The 16,002-nt window shown below is 43.2% G+C and overlaps 1 protein-coding gene across 1 annotated transcript in view; it reads right to left on the bottom strand.

Moving 5' to 3' along the window:
- LOC118802359 (heat shock 70 kDa protein 12B-like) overlaps positions 1 to 16,002 on the bottom strand; it is a 40,854-nt gene that overhangs the window by 6,742 nt on the left and 18,110 nt on the right. Inside the window, exons 9-14 of the mRNA XM_036562877.1 lie at positions 14,669 to 14,722; positions 14,383 to 14,436; positions 14,058 to 14,111; positions 11,439 to 11,505; positions 533 to 804; positions 203 to 427 (exon numbers count right to left, since the gene is read on the bottom strand). Coding sequence (XP_036418770.1) covers positions 203 to 427; positions 533 to 804; positions 11,439 to 11,505; positions 14,058 to 14,111; positions 14,383 to 14,436; positions 14,669 to 14,722 — 726 coding nt within the window. The remainder of the gene's footprint in view (positions 1 to 202; positions 428 to 532; positions 805 to 11,438; positions 11,506 to 14,057; positions 14,112 to 14,382; positions 14,437 to 14,668; positions 14,723 to 16,002) is intronic.

The raw sequence follows: 16,002 nt of genomic DNA, 5'->3' as shown, positions 1-16,002 counted from the left end.
ATTCTGAGGAGTTTAAACTCTAACCAGCATAGCTCTGATTCCCCAGTGCCCACCAGCCTCCTCACCAAAGCAGTCATGAAAGCAGTCGGGCACAGATCACCAAAACCTCATTGTTTTTAAGCTAATAATTTAGTCCAGTACAGAATTAATAACAACAGTAAAACAGTGCCTGTCCATTTCTCTGATATATGATCTCACTCACCTCTGTAGCTGCTTCTCTCATGAACGGTTTAACTGCAGAGCTCCAAATGACTGGAACTGTCAGAATCCATGTAGCGTCAGAGGCAGAGAAATTCCTTCCAGCTGTGTGCTTTCCGATCGTCTCCAGGGCATGATCTTTAATGAACCTCAGACTCTCAGAGAAAACTTTCATAGCTCTCATTTCTTTACCACTTCTGTCTCTTATCTTCAGCTCTCTGTGTAACTCCTGAGAAATAAACACATGTACAGTAATCAGTTCTATCGCTGAGCAACTCTTCACTCCTATAGCTTTAAATATAAAACAGCAACACAGAAGAATCATTAATCATACCTTTCCACAGAGCTCCATTTTGAAGTTGTCGAAGTAGTACAGCCTCTGTGCCTCATTTCTTGATGTCTGCCTGGTGTATGTCATTACAGCATCATAACCAAACTTTAAAAACTCTCCATCTTCATCAAACAGAATACAGGTAGGTGTTTGGGGGGTATCATAACCATATTCTAAACCCCATTTAGGACTCCGAATCTGTTTTCTTGCTCTAAATTGGAAACTGTATCCACTGAATGATGCGCCGATCTGAATAGCAATAGAAAGTGCTGTGTCTGCAAACAGAACAGAAACACGTCTGATAAGAATCAGACCAGTCAGTGAAATGAAACAAACACACTTTTATTAGCATAAAGTTCACTTTGGCAGTTCAGACCTCAGACAAAGTATCCATCTGTTGGGTCTGAAAGGACCAGAGGCTTCTTCATCACTTTAATAACTTGTAAATGTATTAATTTATTTTTTGTACATCTTTTGTTCTTTCACAATGGGATTATGAGTTACCCATTAAAATCAGGAGTCAGTTACACCAGCAAGTCTTAACTAAAGTTAACTAAACTTAATTTAAAAAGAAAAAAAGGTCATCATGGGAGGGCCCAGACATCCAGAAACATAGTTTGGGGTTTGTGACCCCTCCTTCTCAAGTTTTAAAATGTAGACATCCAACAGCTCTTTCAAAATCTCATACTCAAAAAAGAAACATGTCTCCTCTGCATGCTTTGCTTTTAACACACTCATCAAGTACTGTTGATACGTTAGTATAAGTGAAGTCAGCTGCTTAAAGTCCCTGGGAGCACAGTGTAAATGATGAAAAATATTTATATGACTATGACTAAAATTGAGTATTACATTGAACATCCAGCACAAATGAAATGGATAAAAAAGAAAGGAATCTAACAAAACACAGCTTAAAAATCCCTAATCAGATGTATCAGATCTGAGGAATGTCAGAGCATGACTTAATACTCTGTTGAGCATGTGTGATTGACAGCCCTGGAGAAATGAGTGATATGATCTCTGCATGTACAGGTGGTGTTGTAGCCTTTGTTTGTGTTGTAGCTTTCTCATGGTAAGCTTCTCTGACTTTAGCACAGAGAGGCGATGGGGAAACATAGTCACCGTATTGTGAAAGCTGTGTAGGCAGGACAAAACATCAGCCATCTGAGTGAAAACACTGCAGACGAAAGAAACGTTTCCTAAGATCATCTCAGAGAAATAAAGCAGATCTCAGTATTATATTAACAATCACTGGTTTCTGAGCTGTTTCTCCTGAACCTCCTCAGGAGAAAAGAGGAGATCCACTCATTCCAAGATGGCGCCACTCATTCCAAGATGGCGCCGAGTATGGCTGCCGTGTTGCGAGCTCCCGCTTACTTTTGCAGTTTTTTGTTGTTTTTGTGTTTGTTTTTAACTCTTTTTGCACTAAATGTTACTGGTTTTATCACCTACGACCGACAAACACTTCTGGAAATCAGATCGTCGATCACTCACCGGAAACCGGACTTTGAGTTCCATAACGCCGATCCTTTGTTTGCTAACACTGGAGAGGCGCCACTCATCTGGGCCGCCCGGCCACGCACCCGTCGAAGACGCCGGAAAAGAGGCAAGAGAGCCGGCGTGCTCGTCAGACTCAGACGACGTGCCCATCGGCCGCCTCTTCCCACCATATTACTGACTAACGTGCAGTCCTTGGAAAACAAGTTGTGTGAGCTTCATGCACGGGTCGCCTTCCAGCGAGAGATCCGGGACTGCAGCGTTATCTGCCTCACAGAAACGTGGTTATCCGATGAGGTCCCTGATAATGCCATCGAACCCGCCGGGTTCTCTCTGCACCGCGCCGATAGAACCAAGCAGCTCTCCGGGAAAAGCAAAGGAGGAGGTGTATGTTTTCTGATCAATAACGCTTGGTGTGATCGGAGGAATGTACATTTCATCGAGTCTTTCTGCTCGCCGGATTTGGAATTTCTCATCGTGTTTTGCCGGCCGGCGTGGCTGCCCCGTGAGATAATGGGACTCTGTCTGGCCGCGGTGTACATCCCCCCGCAGGCGGACTCGGACCTCGCGCTCGGGAAGCTACACGAGGCTATCAGCAAGCAGATGACCGCGCGCCCGGAGGCTGCACTTATTGTTGCGGGGGACTTTAATCGGAATAACCTGCGAACCTACTGTCCGACATTATTCCAGCACGTAACATGTTTCACTCGGAAAGACAGGATTTTAGACCATGTTTACTCCAGCATCCGGAACTGTTACAAATCCCTCCCCCAACCCCCGTTCGGCAAATCAGATCACTCCTCCATCCTGCTCCTGCCCACCTATAGGCAGAAGCTGAAACGGGGGCCGGTCACTACCAGGGAGGTGCGCCGCTGGTCTGACCAATCAGATGCTATGCTGCAGGATTGTTTTGATCATGTGGACTGGGAAATGTTCCGTGATTCGTCGGGCAGCGTGGACGAGTACGCAGACACAGTCACCGCCTTCATACGCAAGTGTGTGGATGACGTAGTGCCCTGCAGACAAGTCCGCGTTTACCCCAATCAGAAGCCCTGGCTGAACTGTGAGGTTCGCTCCGCCCTCAGCGCACGCAGCGCTGCATTCAGAGCGGGAAATACGGAGGAGTACAAGCAATCCAACTACGCTCTCCGTAAATCCATCAGAGCAGCTAAACGTGCGTACAGAATGAAAGTGGAAGCACAGTTCAACACAGCCAACACACGAAGCTTATGGCAGGGGTTAAATACAATCTCTGACTATAAAACTGCCTCTCGCACTCTGCCCAGTACCAGCGCTGATCTGCCGGACGAGCTTAATAACTTCTACGCTCGCTTCGACAGAATTCCCGCAGCACCACTGGAGAGCGCCCCGCCCACCGCTGATCCCAACCCCCCCTCCGTCTCCGTAGCTGATGTGTGCAAAGCCTTCAAGAGGGTGAACCCACGCAAGTCAGCAGGACCAGATGGCATTCCCGGGAGAGTGCTTAAAGCCTGCTACAGGGAACTAGCAGGAGTTTTTGCAGACATCTATAACACCTCACTGTCTCTCTCGGTCATGCCAGCTAGTTTCATACTAGCCACCATTGTGCCAGTTCCAAAGACAGCTAGTATTACCTGTCTGAACGACTGGTGACCTGTTGCCCTGACCTCCATCGTAAGCAAATGCTTTGAGAGGCTGGTCAGGGATATCATCTGTTCCTCACTGCCTGCCACCCTGGACCCACTGCAATTTGCATATAGGCGGAATAGATCCACCGACGATGCAATCGCCCTGACCCTGCACACTGCCCTCTCCCACCTGGAAAAGAAGGACACGTATGTGAGAATGCTGTTTGTAGACTACAGTTCAGCATTCAACACAATCGTTCCTTCGAGGCTCGACTGCAAGCTCCGGGATCTGGGTCTGAACAGCACACTGTGCAGCTGGATCCTGAACTTCCTGACGGACCGACGGCAGGTGGTAAGGATGGGAAGTATCACATCCTCCTCTTTGACCCTCAACATCGGAGCCCCCCAGGGTTGTGTGCTCAGCCCGCTCCTGTACTCCCTGTACACCCATGACTGCACTGCTAGACACAGCTCCAACGTCATCATAAAGTTTGCTGACGACACAACAGTTGTGGGCCTGATCTCCAACAGCGATGAATCGGCCTACAGAGAGGAGGTTAAAATCCTGGAAAACTGGTGCCAGGAGAATAACCTCTCTCTAAACGTCAGTAAGACCAAGGAGCTGATCGTGGACTTCAGGAAGCAGGAGAGAGTACACCCATCGATTTCCATCAATGGGACTGCGGTAGAGAGGGTCAGCAGCTTTAAGTTTCTCGGTGTTCACATCAGCGAGGACCTGACATGGGCAGTGCACACCTCACAGGTGGTGAAGAAGGCCCACCAGCACCTCTACTTCCTCAGAAGGCTGAGGAGGTTTGGCCTGAACCCCAGCATCCTTAAGACCTTCTACACCTGCACTGTGGAAAGCATCCTGACGGGCAGCATCACCACCTGGTACGGGAACTGTACTGTTCGTGAGAGGAAATCTCTGCAGAGGGTGGTGCGGACAGCACAGTCCATCACCGGGGTTCAGCTCCCTAACCTATTGGATTTATACACCAGTCGCTGCCTGAGGAAATCCAGAAGGATTATGAAGGACCCCTCCCATCCTAGTCACTGTCTGTTCTCTCAGCTGCCGAGTGGTAGGAGGCTCAGAAGCTTAAAAGCCAGAACCAGTCGGCTCAAAGACAGCTTCTTCCCCCATGCAACCAGGCTATTGAACAGCCAGTAATCACTGCTCTGCCCAGCCCAACCCTTCCCATTACACGTACGTGCACCCACTGTACTCCCGCACTTTACTTGCATAGCTGGACTTTGAATACCTATCCAAAGACAATACTCTCCCCCTGCGCTTCCACTTAACTTCCTGTACCTTGCACTTTACTGAATACTCTGCCACCTACTGTACCATCTTCTACCTCCACACCTAGTGTGATTATTTGCACATCCACATAGCATTGTAATATCCATTACTATATATAGTATATAGTTGATTATACCCACCCTACATTCCCAGTGCAATATTATATGTCTCGGTGCAATATTATTATTTTTAAGTTATTGTGTAAGATTATATGTATATATTTTAGTTAAATTGGTTTTATCTATTCTTCTATCCTATCTATAGTTTTGTTTATCTATGTGTAAATACTGTTCTCTGCATAATTTGTGGAACTCGCACTCAAGTTTTTCACTCACCTGTGTCCCTGTACTCTTGTGATGTGACAATAAATCTGATTTGATTTGATTTGATTTGAGATTAACATCAGCGTCTCACTGTGAGACGTTCTGGTGATGAAGGAGAAAAGCGTGAGTTCTCCCTCTGCACTGACGGACTGCTGAGAGGGTTCTGTGATCTAGAACAGAGCTGTATAAGAGAACGAGGAGATCTCACACTTCTTATGGAGATATCACTCAGCTGAGACGGGGCTGAGACGAGTCAGACTCTAAAGAGTTAATCAGCATGTGGTACAACATTTTGATCAAAGAGAGCAAATCTGAATTTTATTTCTCAGGAGCCGAATTTCAGAAAAAGAAGAAAACGGCTTCAGTCTCACTCTGATTTCACCCTGGACTTAATCAGAACTAGAAGAAGAACCTGACATGAAGAGGAGATTCATTTAGATATTTCTCTCTGGAACTGCTTATGTACCAACTACCCAAGCTGAGGACCACCAGGTTTACATCAAAATAGGAGGATTTTTATTGACATATGTAAAGTGTGTGTTAGCATTTTATTAGCCTAGTGATGCTACTACTACTACTACTATTAATAATAATAATAATAACAATAATACAACCACATTTCCAAAAAAGTTGGGACGCTGTGCAGAATGTAAATAAAAATAGAGTGCAATGATATGCAAATCATGTAAACTACATTTTAAAAGGAAAATACTACAAAGACAACATATCAAATGTTGAAACTGAGAAATTTTATTGTTTTTTGAAAAATATACGGCCATTTTGAATTTTATGCCAGAAACACGTTCCAAAAAAGTTGGGACGGGGGCCTGTTTACCACTGTGTTTCATCACTTCTTCTTTTAACAGCACTCTGTAAGTGTTGGTGAACTGAGGAGACACTGCTGTAGTTTAGAAAGTCAAATGTTTTCCTGTCCTTGTTTGATACAGGATTTCAGCTGCTCATCAGTTCAGGGTCTCCTTTATTGCATTTTTCATTTCATAATGTGCCAAATGTTCTCAGTGGTGACAGGTCTGGACTGCAGGCAGGTCAGTTTAGCACCTTGACTCTTAATACAGAGCAATGCTGTTGTAATACGTGCAGAATGTGGTTTGAGATTGTCTTACTGAAATAATCAAGGCCTTCCCTAAAAAAAAAGATGTCGTCTGGATGGCAGCATATGTTGCCAAAACATTTATATATCGTTCAGCATTAATGGTGCCTTCACAGATGAGCACGTCACCCATGCCATCTGCACTAATGCCCCCCTATACCATCATAAATACTGACTTTTGAACTGTGCACTGATAACAAGCTGAGTGGTTATTAGCCCAGCGGACACAGTGTCCACGATTTCCAAAAAGTGTTTCTGAGCCTATGAGTGTTTTCCACTATAGAATCATGTCTGTTTTTAATGCATAATTCATGACTTTACCAGCCTTTTGTTGCCTCCGTCCCAACTTTTTTGGAATGTGTTGTTTCTTTGGCTTGTCTATTTAGTTACAAGCTATGATTTCTCACTATTTTTAGACTCTGTATCTCCTGTTGTTGATTATATTGTGGCACTGGAGTAGAGTACGACACAAGTGAGGCCAAGATTCCACCATGGGAAGTGCTCTTTATTCTCTTACAAGCACTTCAAAATGGGGTACATGGTCCCACCACATGGTCCCCAGGATTTGCTGCAGGCTGCAGTGACCTTAGACCTGTATGTGACCCAGACTTCAGGATAGGAAAGAGGTGATACAGGCAGCTTTATAGTTACAACGTAGGGGTGCAAGTGGAGGTGCATATTTTGATCTGGAAGTGGATTGTGTGGTCTATATTGCAGTCCTTTTATAGGATGCTGCAAGTTAAGTTATCTTTTATTAGGCCCACAATAGGGAAATTCACCAAGATACCTACCCAGGAGATGGTAGTGGGCAATTTTTAGGCCACCTTTTATAGGCCTGTCTCCTGTTAGGGTGAGCAGTGCAGTGTCCCTAAATAGGGCTGCTCAATAACATGGGGGTCTGTCAAAAGCATATAAGCATATAAAACCATATACCCCATGCAGCTGATGTGCAGGGTGTTACGATCCTGGGGGTGTATGGTGTTTTGTTTTTTTGCTTTTGTTTTTGTTTGTAATTACTTTTCCCCTAGGATTGGTGTATGGAGGGTTTGATTGGATACAGCAGGGGGCGCTCCAGTTACTTAAGGGCCGTTGCGGCACTGCAGGAGAGGAGAGGGCTGTTCCAGTGGTCGCGCCTGTGCCATCAGCCTCCACCTGACCAGACCAAGCACCTGAACCTTTTTGTGAACTTGTGTTATTGTTGTATGAGTTTGCCTAAATACATGTAAAGCTCTCTTTTTCTAAGTAAGGGGGTGAGTGTCCTGTGTGTTTTTGTATATTGTCTCCTGTTTTGGGACAGGGAGGTAGTTTTATTATTGTAATTTTGTTTTGAGTTAGGTGATGGTGCCTAACAGATGCTTGCGCTGACTAGCATCGTGCTGAGTGATGGGGGAGAGGGGGGGCCATCCTACCCACCCAGAGAGTGCAAGGCCAAATGTGCTCTCTTAGACTCTTAGACACGGATGACTGTAGCATCACCAAGGATCGGACCTGCGATCTCCTGATGACACGGATAACGCTTAGATGAGTGCGCCACTCGGGAGCCCATGAGCTATTATTTTTAAAACTTTGAAATATTGATACGGCAATACTGTCATCCCTGTATTAATATCTATAAATTGACCTCCTTCCAGCCCAGCACTGTAATGTGTGACAGCGCCTTTATATCTGCTATTATAGTTAGTGTTTAGCTCTTACTCATAACCATTTCGTGTAATAACTTCCTGTGAGGGAGCTTTTGAACAATTCTGACTCGGTAAGTTTCTCTAGAAAGGAGTGTTTCACACCAAACCACTCTGAGCCACTATGTTTATATCTCAATGAATGAACTGGGCAAAAAAATGGAATTCCCTTACATTTCATTTTGTAACTGATTCAGTGCTAAGCTCACACATGATTTTACTCAAGAGCTAATTCTGTCATGTGTAGAATTAGATGTGTTAAATAATGAAAACAATAGAATTGTGAGTCATCAAATTAACAATGTTGTTTTCAGTCCTTCCAGAGGAATATCCTGTCTTTTGGCATCACTCAGTACAATGGCAGTTCAATGAATCATTGTCAACACTGTTTGTGTATGCAGAACAAAATATGTTCAACCCTTCTGTGGTGTTGGGGTCTGTGGGACCCATTTTCAGTGTTTACCAAAAGAGAAAATGATGTGATTTATTATTATTTCACATTTCGGTGAAGAGCATATAAAATAACCCATTTTCAGTGTCTTCACTCTGTTCACCCCCCACACATTTATATTACACGTGGTGTTGGGCTGAACCTGTGGGGAGTAAAGGTGTGGAGGTGCTGTGTCCTTCACTCTGTTCTGCTCCTACATGGCCTGCTGTTAGTCTGTGTGTGTGTGTGTGTGTGTGTGTGTGTTTGTATATATGTGTGTGTGTGTGTGGACAAGGCTGCTGACTGGCTACAGCTGCTAAAGGAGAACCCTACGCTGGACACTTGTGATATTTTAAACATCTGACATTTTTACATAAATTGTTATGTTACATATTGATTAAAAACAATAATGTGATGGGTCCAGCAGCCCACTGAGTAAAAAACACATTAACATCATACAAGGGTTAAATTAAAATTTTCAACAGATGCATCTGTAGAAAGTCAGATGGTCAGATACGGAGAGGTTGCCGAAGCACACTGAGATGCAGTTTGTGAGTTTGCTCTCAATGGTACACCGGTAAAAGTCCACCAGTATCCTGGGACAAAGGTGAGCTTTCTTGAGGTTCCATAGGAACTCTGTAGTTATGTCCCTGTTCAGACGTTATGGCATGGACATACACATATTGAGTTATCTGTATCCACATATGTCCACATAAAATGTCCTTTGACCCCTCAGATGGGACTGCATTAAAACAGATTTGGTTTCTGGATTACAGCACATGGGCTAGGGAATACTTTGAAAAAACATTTCCAATAAACCGTCCCTGTACGGTCGCACAGATGAAAACTTGTAGAACAGAAAAACTGCAAGACAATTTCATGTTCAAAACTGGATGAATTTGTGTCTTTAGTCTCCAAATGATTATTAAGTTGTATTAAAAGGAAAGGTGACATAATACAGTGGTAAATATGCTCCTATCCCAATTTTTTTGGAACATGTTGTAGGCATCATATTTGTAATGAGTGTATATTTGCAAAAATAATAACATTTATAAGGTAAATCAACAAATATTCGGTTTAGTACTGTTTAATACAGCTCAAACAGAAATTACTAATCACTACTTTCTGTTTTTTATTAGCATTTCACGCACTGTATGGGTGTACGCGTGTTGTGCAGTGGACCAGTTACGTGTTTGTGTCTGCATTTATAAATAGTCCTATTTGTTGTCCTTACTGAGTGTCCAAATGGCCTCACTCTCTCTCTCTTTTGGGCCCTAGGGAATGGATACTCTTTATGGTGCAAGTGTAAAAGTTCTCCGGTGCCGGTGTAAAAGTGCCCATGGAGTACAGTTTGAAGTCTTGCAAGCATCAAAGGTGGTAAAGACACTGACGGGCCTTGATGTGGCAGGACCAGACAGGTCCTGTGTGATGTGGACACGAAGCTACTGGAAGATGTCCACATGCTCTACTGGGGCACCACTGATGCTGAGGTGGTGGTAGGTCCTCTGCTGTTTCTTGCTGAAGTCTTCTATCCACTTTGTCTTGCTGATCAGGAGGAGGTGGTTCTTCTCGCACCAGTTCTCCAGGTGCTTAATCTCCTCCGGATAGGTCTTCTTATCTGTCTTAGAGATCAAGCCCACCACAACAGTGTCCTCAGCAAACTTGACAATGGTAGTAGAGTTGGAAGTGGCCACGTAGTCATAAGTGTACAATGAGTACAGCAGGTGGCTCAGGACACTCCAGGGCTGAGGGTGAGGGAGGATGAGACATGTCTACCCACCCATACAAACTGTGATCTGCATGTCAGGAGGTCCAAACAGCATTTTAACATAATTTCCCCTCCTAGTGTCCAGATGGGTCAGGGCTGTGTGCAGTAGGTGTGTGATGTCATCACTTGTTGAGCAGTTGGGGCAGCATGCAAACTGTAATGGATCCAGAGTGTCAGGTAGTGAAGAGGTCTCCGAATACCTTCTCACAGCACTTCATCACAACTGAGGTCAGGGTTATTGGGTGACAGTCACAGATGGAGGAGGAGGGCTGAGGTTTTTTTAAGACAGGAATCATAACGTACTCTTTGAAGCACATGGGAATTATAGACTGTGCCAGGGATTGGTTAAAAATGACGAGCACTGGTGCTAGCTGGTCAGCACAGGCTTTGAGAACCTTACCAGAGATGTGGTCTGGTCCTGCTGTCTTCCTGGTGTTCACTCTCCTGAAAGCTTTCCTCACATCGTGCTCTGTGATAGTGAAGGCGTGCCCTATTCTGATGAACTCTGATGAATACTGCGCCATTGATGGCGTTAGCACTGCTGGCTACAGCTTCGAAGTGAGCATAAAAAATGTTCAGCTTGTCCACCAGAGATGTGTCTGCATATTGTTTATGTACACAGTATTTGAGATGCTTCATATAAAATGGGAACTGGTATTTCTCTGTGCTCAATGTTTCCTCTAACAGGTCTCCACATCATCCACTGAGCAAGAGATAATTCACCTCATGTAGATGACTGTCACTCATCTAATGTTACACTCTAGCATTACCTCATCTACTGATTTAACATGCAGTGGCTAACAGATTTCCCTTCACTTTTGAGTGACCAGGGCAGTTTGCATAACAAAAGACAATCATGTTTATACATGTACTCTTCTGGCTGCTTCTTTAGGGCTATAGTTGGATTTTTTGGATGGTTGCCATTCAGAATATAAACACCTAGAAACATTAATCAAGTGGTCATCTTCCTTTCCACCCTAAACACAGCACATTTAGCCACACTGCTGCCCAGGCAGGTGTAAACTTGCTAGGCAAGTTTCTTGCACTGTACACTGTACATGCACAAAGTCCATGTAGGTTTAAGCTTAAGTTGAGAGACTCAGTACTCTAGATGAACTGAATCTCCAATAATGAAAGACTCCAGCCTCAGTGAAGAAAAGTTGGTTGAGGAGCGCTTTGAAAGTAAGAACTTACCTCTAGACTTGGGTGCAACAATAAAATCCTTTTCTGCTCTGCAGGAATCCTGCGTAAAACATGGCATCTTAAAGAGGAAAAGGAAAAAAGAGTTCTTTCAGTGTTTTAAATAGACACTGATATTTCTCTGCTAAGAGTGCTATGGTTTAGGAGGAGCCCATGGACAGCAACAACGGCAAGCAGAGCAGGAGGTGCAGCATAGTGGGTCACTGTGCTGCCCAAACTGGGGTTTGAGTCTGTGCCTGGGCAAGTGCATCATGCTCTACCAATAAAAGTCCTTCTGCAAGACTCTTAAAAAAATCCACTGTCCTCCCTGTGTGACATGATTAAACTATAAATCACCCTGAATAAGAGCATCTGCCCAACGTAGACAACAGGTGAGGACACTAGTCAAAAACACAGTACCCACTTCCTCTGAAGTTTCTGACCCACTGGTAAACTCCAACTCCCATGATTCATCTGGTTCTGACATCACAGTCAAAAGGCCAACACCAGCCAATCACAATCAGTTACACAGATCCTCCTCCCCTGAGTTCTAACTGCTTACACCTGTGCTCATTATCCCTGTTTGTGTTTATACACCTGTTCATATCAGATGCTCTGTGAAGTTCTGCCGTTACACTTGTCTTTTTCATACCAAGCGTTTTTTCCTGTCTGTGCTTCCTGCGTTATTTGACCCATTTTGCCCCTTATTTTCTCTTCTGGATTCTGCTTTGAACTTTGGTTTTGTGTTGTTTGTCTCTCTGGCCTTTGACCCTCACTTGTCTATGTACTTTGATCTCAGGTTCCCTGTGTACCTGTTTACTGCCCTCACGGTTCTGACCTGGCTTGGCTTATTGACCGCCCCTTTGGTTAACCCGTTCTGACTGCCTAATGTGACAACACCTGAAACAACTACAACTGCAGAAGTGAGGCCTGTTGGTGGGCTAATGTGACCTGGGGAGAGAGGGGGCACTCTCCCTCACACCCTGTTAAATTAGCATAAAAACTGCAGAGAACTGACAGAGAATATAATAACTGCCAACATCTGGGACAAAATCTGATAAACAGAGACTAAGAAAACAGAAATAATCAAGACAAACTAGTCATGACATGGAAGCCAACAAGCTTAATTAATTAATTCGTCAAGAGATTTTTTTTCAAAATGTTCTAATAAAAAAAATATGCATCACAGCTCTGACTGTCCTGCTGAAAAGACCATTAGAACCATTAACTGGGGGACCACCAACTGGAGGTTCAGCATAAACTCATCACAGGCTGGAGATCAAGAGTTACAGAGAACTGAAATCAAAATCAGATCAGAAAAGGACACAAAGAACAATAAACACCAAGATTTTTTTGTGAGGAAGGTACTCGAAGTGCCAGAGAAACCCTGAGGGAAACACTCAAGGAGTTGAGTCTGGCACAGACAAGACAGGTAAGAGAGGCCCAGGAGTGAAGTTGAGGGGCTTTACCAAATCACCAGCTTAGCCTTGAACAGCGAAACTGAAAAAAGAATCCAAGACTGAGTGTGGAGGTTAGAGTGAGCCTCCTTTAAAGTTGAGGAGGAACAGGTGCCAAAAATTGGTATTAAGATGAACAAATCATGTATATTCACTAAAAAGGTGAACTGCACTTTTACCTGAGTTTTCAACCTGTTATTTGTGTCACACATTCCTCTGAATCTGTCCTTCCAGAGAATTCCAACTCCCAGAATTCCCTTGGAGATCAGTTGATAATGTTGGAATGTTGATAGCTAACAATGCTCCACTGTGCTGCTCATATTTAGAGCTTGTCTACACAGTAAATATCAACTGTTTGTTGTGTTGAGAATGTTACTTGGTGTTTTTTCATTTGTACATGTGCACCAGAGACCACACATACATGGAGGAAGGTGGTTTGGAGACCATGGACAAAAGGAAACTCGGCTCAACTCAAATTCAGCATTTAGTGATGTTCATGGGTCCCAGATTCAGGCAGTCATTGAACAAAAAGGATCTGCAAGTATTAAAAGTAATCCTTGTATTTATAATCGTTAGTTTGTCCAATTAATTTTAAACCTGTGAAAATGGAGACACTATGTAAAAAATGCTGTAATTCCTAACGGCCATTGGAATGTTGCAATATTTTTGTTTAACCCCTTGAATTAAAGCCAAAAGTCTGCACTTCAGTCCAATCTTAACTGCTTCAATTCAAATCCACTGTGGTGGTGTACAGAAGTAAAATTACCAAAAATGTCACTGTTCAAATATTTATGAACCTGATTGTATAACATCTACTTTATCCAGACTGAATTGAACTTGAACTTCTACAAAGCACGGTCATATGGAATTCTGCAAGGATCAATAAAACAGCACAAATAGTCTTTAAACATATGATTTGGATCAACAAGTAGGCCTATAATTCTTGAATTCAGCTTATAAGTCACACGCTTTTATATCGCAAATATGTGGCTAATCAGTTTAATTGTAGAACAGTTTGTTAATGAATTCAGGTATAAGAGGTTTTTCTTTCTATCATCTCAGTATTGCTAAGATTTTAAAAATATTTTCTCTACTCCATGTACAGTTTTACAGTTCTGTAATATTTGCATTGAGTGTGTGTGTGTGTGTGTGTGTGTGTGTGTGTGTGTGTACATACTGAAGCTCCCCGGCGGTCCTCAGTACTCCGTTGATCAGTCAGATAACTAAAACCCTGAAAGTAAAAAATTTAAAGATGATCATCAGTTCAAGACTAAACCAACACTTTGATCTGTAACCAGTTAAACAGGTTAAACATCATTTACACAAACACAGAAACAGCTTTACTGACACTGCAGATCAAAGACCAACATTACAGACAACAAAGGATTTAGAAAATTACATACAAGAACGAGTGTGTGTGTGTGTGTGTGTGTGTGTGTGTGTGTGTGTGTTTGAGTCTGTCTGGTGTGTGTGTGTATGTGTGTGTGTGTGTGTGTCCATACCGGTTCTCTTCTGCGGCCCTGAGAACCCTGTGGATCAGGCTGATCAGCAGAACCCTTAAAGTAGAATCAGTTTAAAGATGATCATCAGTTCAAGACTAAACCAACACTTTGATCTGTAACGAGTTAAACAGGTTAAACATCATTTACACAAACACTAACAGCTTTACTGACACTGCAGATCAAAGACCAACATTACAGACAACAAAGGATTTAGAAAATTATATACATCTAATTTATATATATATGTGTGGGGTGTGTGTGTGTATGTGTGTGTGTGTGTACATACCGATGCACCACTGCGTACCAGAAAACCTTGTGGAACATGTGGATCAGTAGAATCCTGAAAGATAAGTTAATTACAGTATTATTAGTTTTGGCTTATTTATTATTACTTTATTAGTCCCACTACACGGCAAATTCACAGTGCTACAACAGCAAATGGAGAGCAATGCAAAAAATATCTTAAAAATATTGCATGTGGAGTGTTGATTATATTGCCCACAGAAAAGGGTGATAAATTCACAGTTTATGTTCTATAGGTGTGTGAGGGCTAACAGTGGTCTAATTGGGGGTGGAGGAGGTTCTACCGGGAGCAGTGCTGGTTGTACAGTCTAACCGCAGCAGGAAGGAAGGACCTGCGAAAGTGTTAACCTGACTTGGATTTTTTGACTTTGTCTTTTTGTCTCTGCCCTTTGGATCTGGTTGCCTGGTTTTGTTATGTCTGTCCTTTTTTTGATCTCTCTGGATGTGACCACAGCCTGTTTTCCGACAAAGCCCCTCACAATAAGGCCTCATACATTGTTTTTTACCATGAGCGTCTGACTGGTTTGGTTACATAACAGAACACCTCACCTACAATGCAGACGACAGACCATTTTCAAAAGGTTATTGACAATCAGGGCCATTAGCTTTGACAACACCAACAGGTATTAGCCAGCATTACTCAATCTCTGGAGACTCTTACACAACAGCAAGCAGAACAGCAATCACAACTAGTTCATGTGGTTGCTAATGTGAAAGAGTTAACTGCTCAGCTGCAGGCCCTTGGTATGTCAAGTCAAGTCAAGTCAAGAGGCTTTTATTGTTATTCCATCCATGTACAAGTACACAGTGGAGCGAAATTACGTTCCTCCAGGAACAACACGGTGCAACATGGAACAAAAAGAACAACAGTACAAAGTGCGAACGTGCGGACAGTGTGCAAACAAAAATTAAGCTAGAAAACAATACAATAAATACAATAAATTAAACAGACATTAGACACAGTAAACAGACCGGACAGTGCAGCACCAACACAGCACAGATTTCTGGACATGAGGTAGTGGAATAAGGTGCAGACATATTTAACATGATGTGATCTGTAAGTTACGTCAGATAACATACATATACACAGCAGTTACTGGAGGAGTAAAACAATTACAATTACTGAGGTAGTAAAACAGTTACTGAGGTAGTAGACAGTGTAACACAGTATTGGCAGCAATGTTCCAGATAGATGGTGCAAGTAGACCATCAAAAGAGGTGTGTATGAGTGGGGGGGATTTAGTTCGGTCCTTGTGAGTTTAGAAACCTGATTGCTTGAGGGACAAAGCTGTAGCAGAGTCTGGCAGTGATGGCACG

The sequence above is a fragment of the Colossoma macropomum genome, unplaced genomic scaffold (genome assembly GCF_904425465.1).
Source record: "Colossoma macropomum unplaced genomic scaffold, Colossoma_macropomum, whole genome shotgun sequence".
NCBI lineage: Eukaryota > Metazoa > Chordata > Actinopteri > Characiformes > Serrasalmidae > Colossoma > Colossoma macropomum.
The sequence above is the reverse complement of the archived record's forward strand: the minus strand, read 5'-3'. Positions and strand labels throughout refer to the sequence as shown.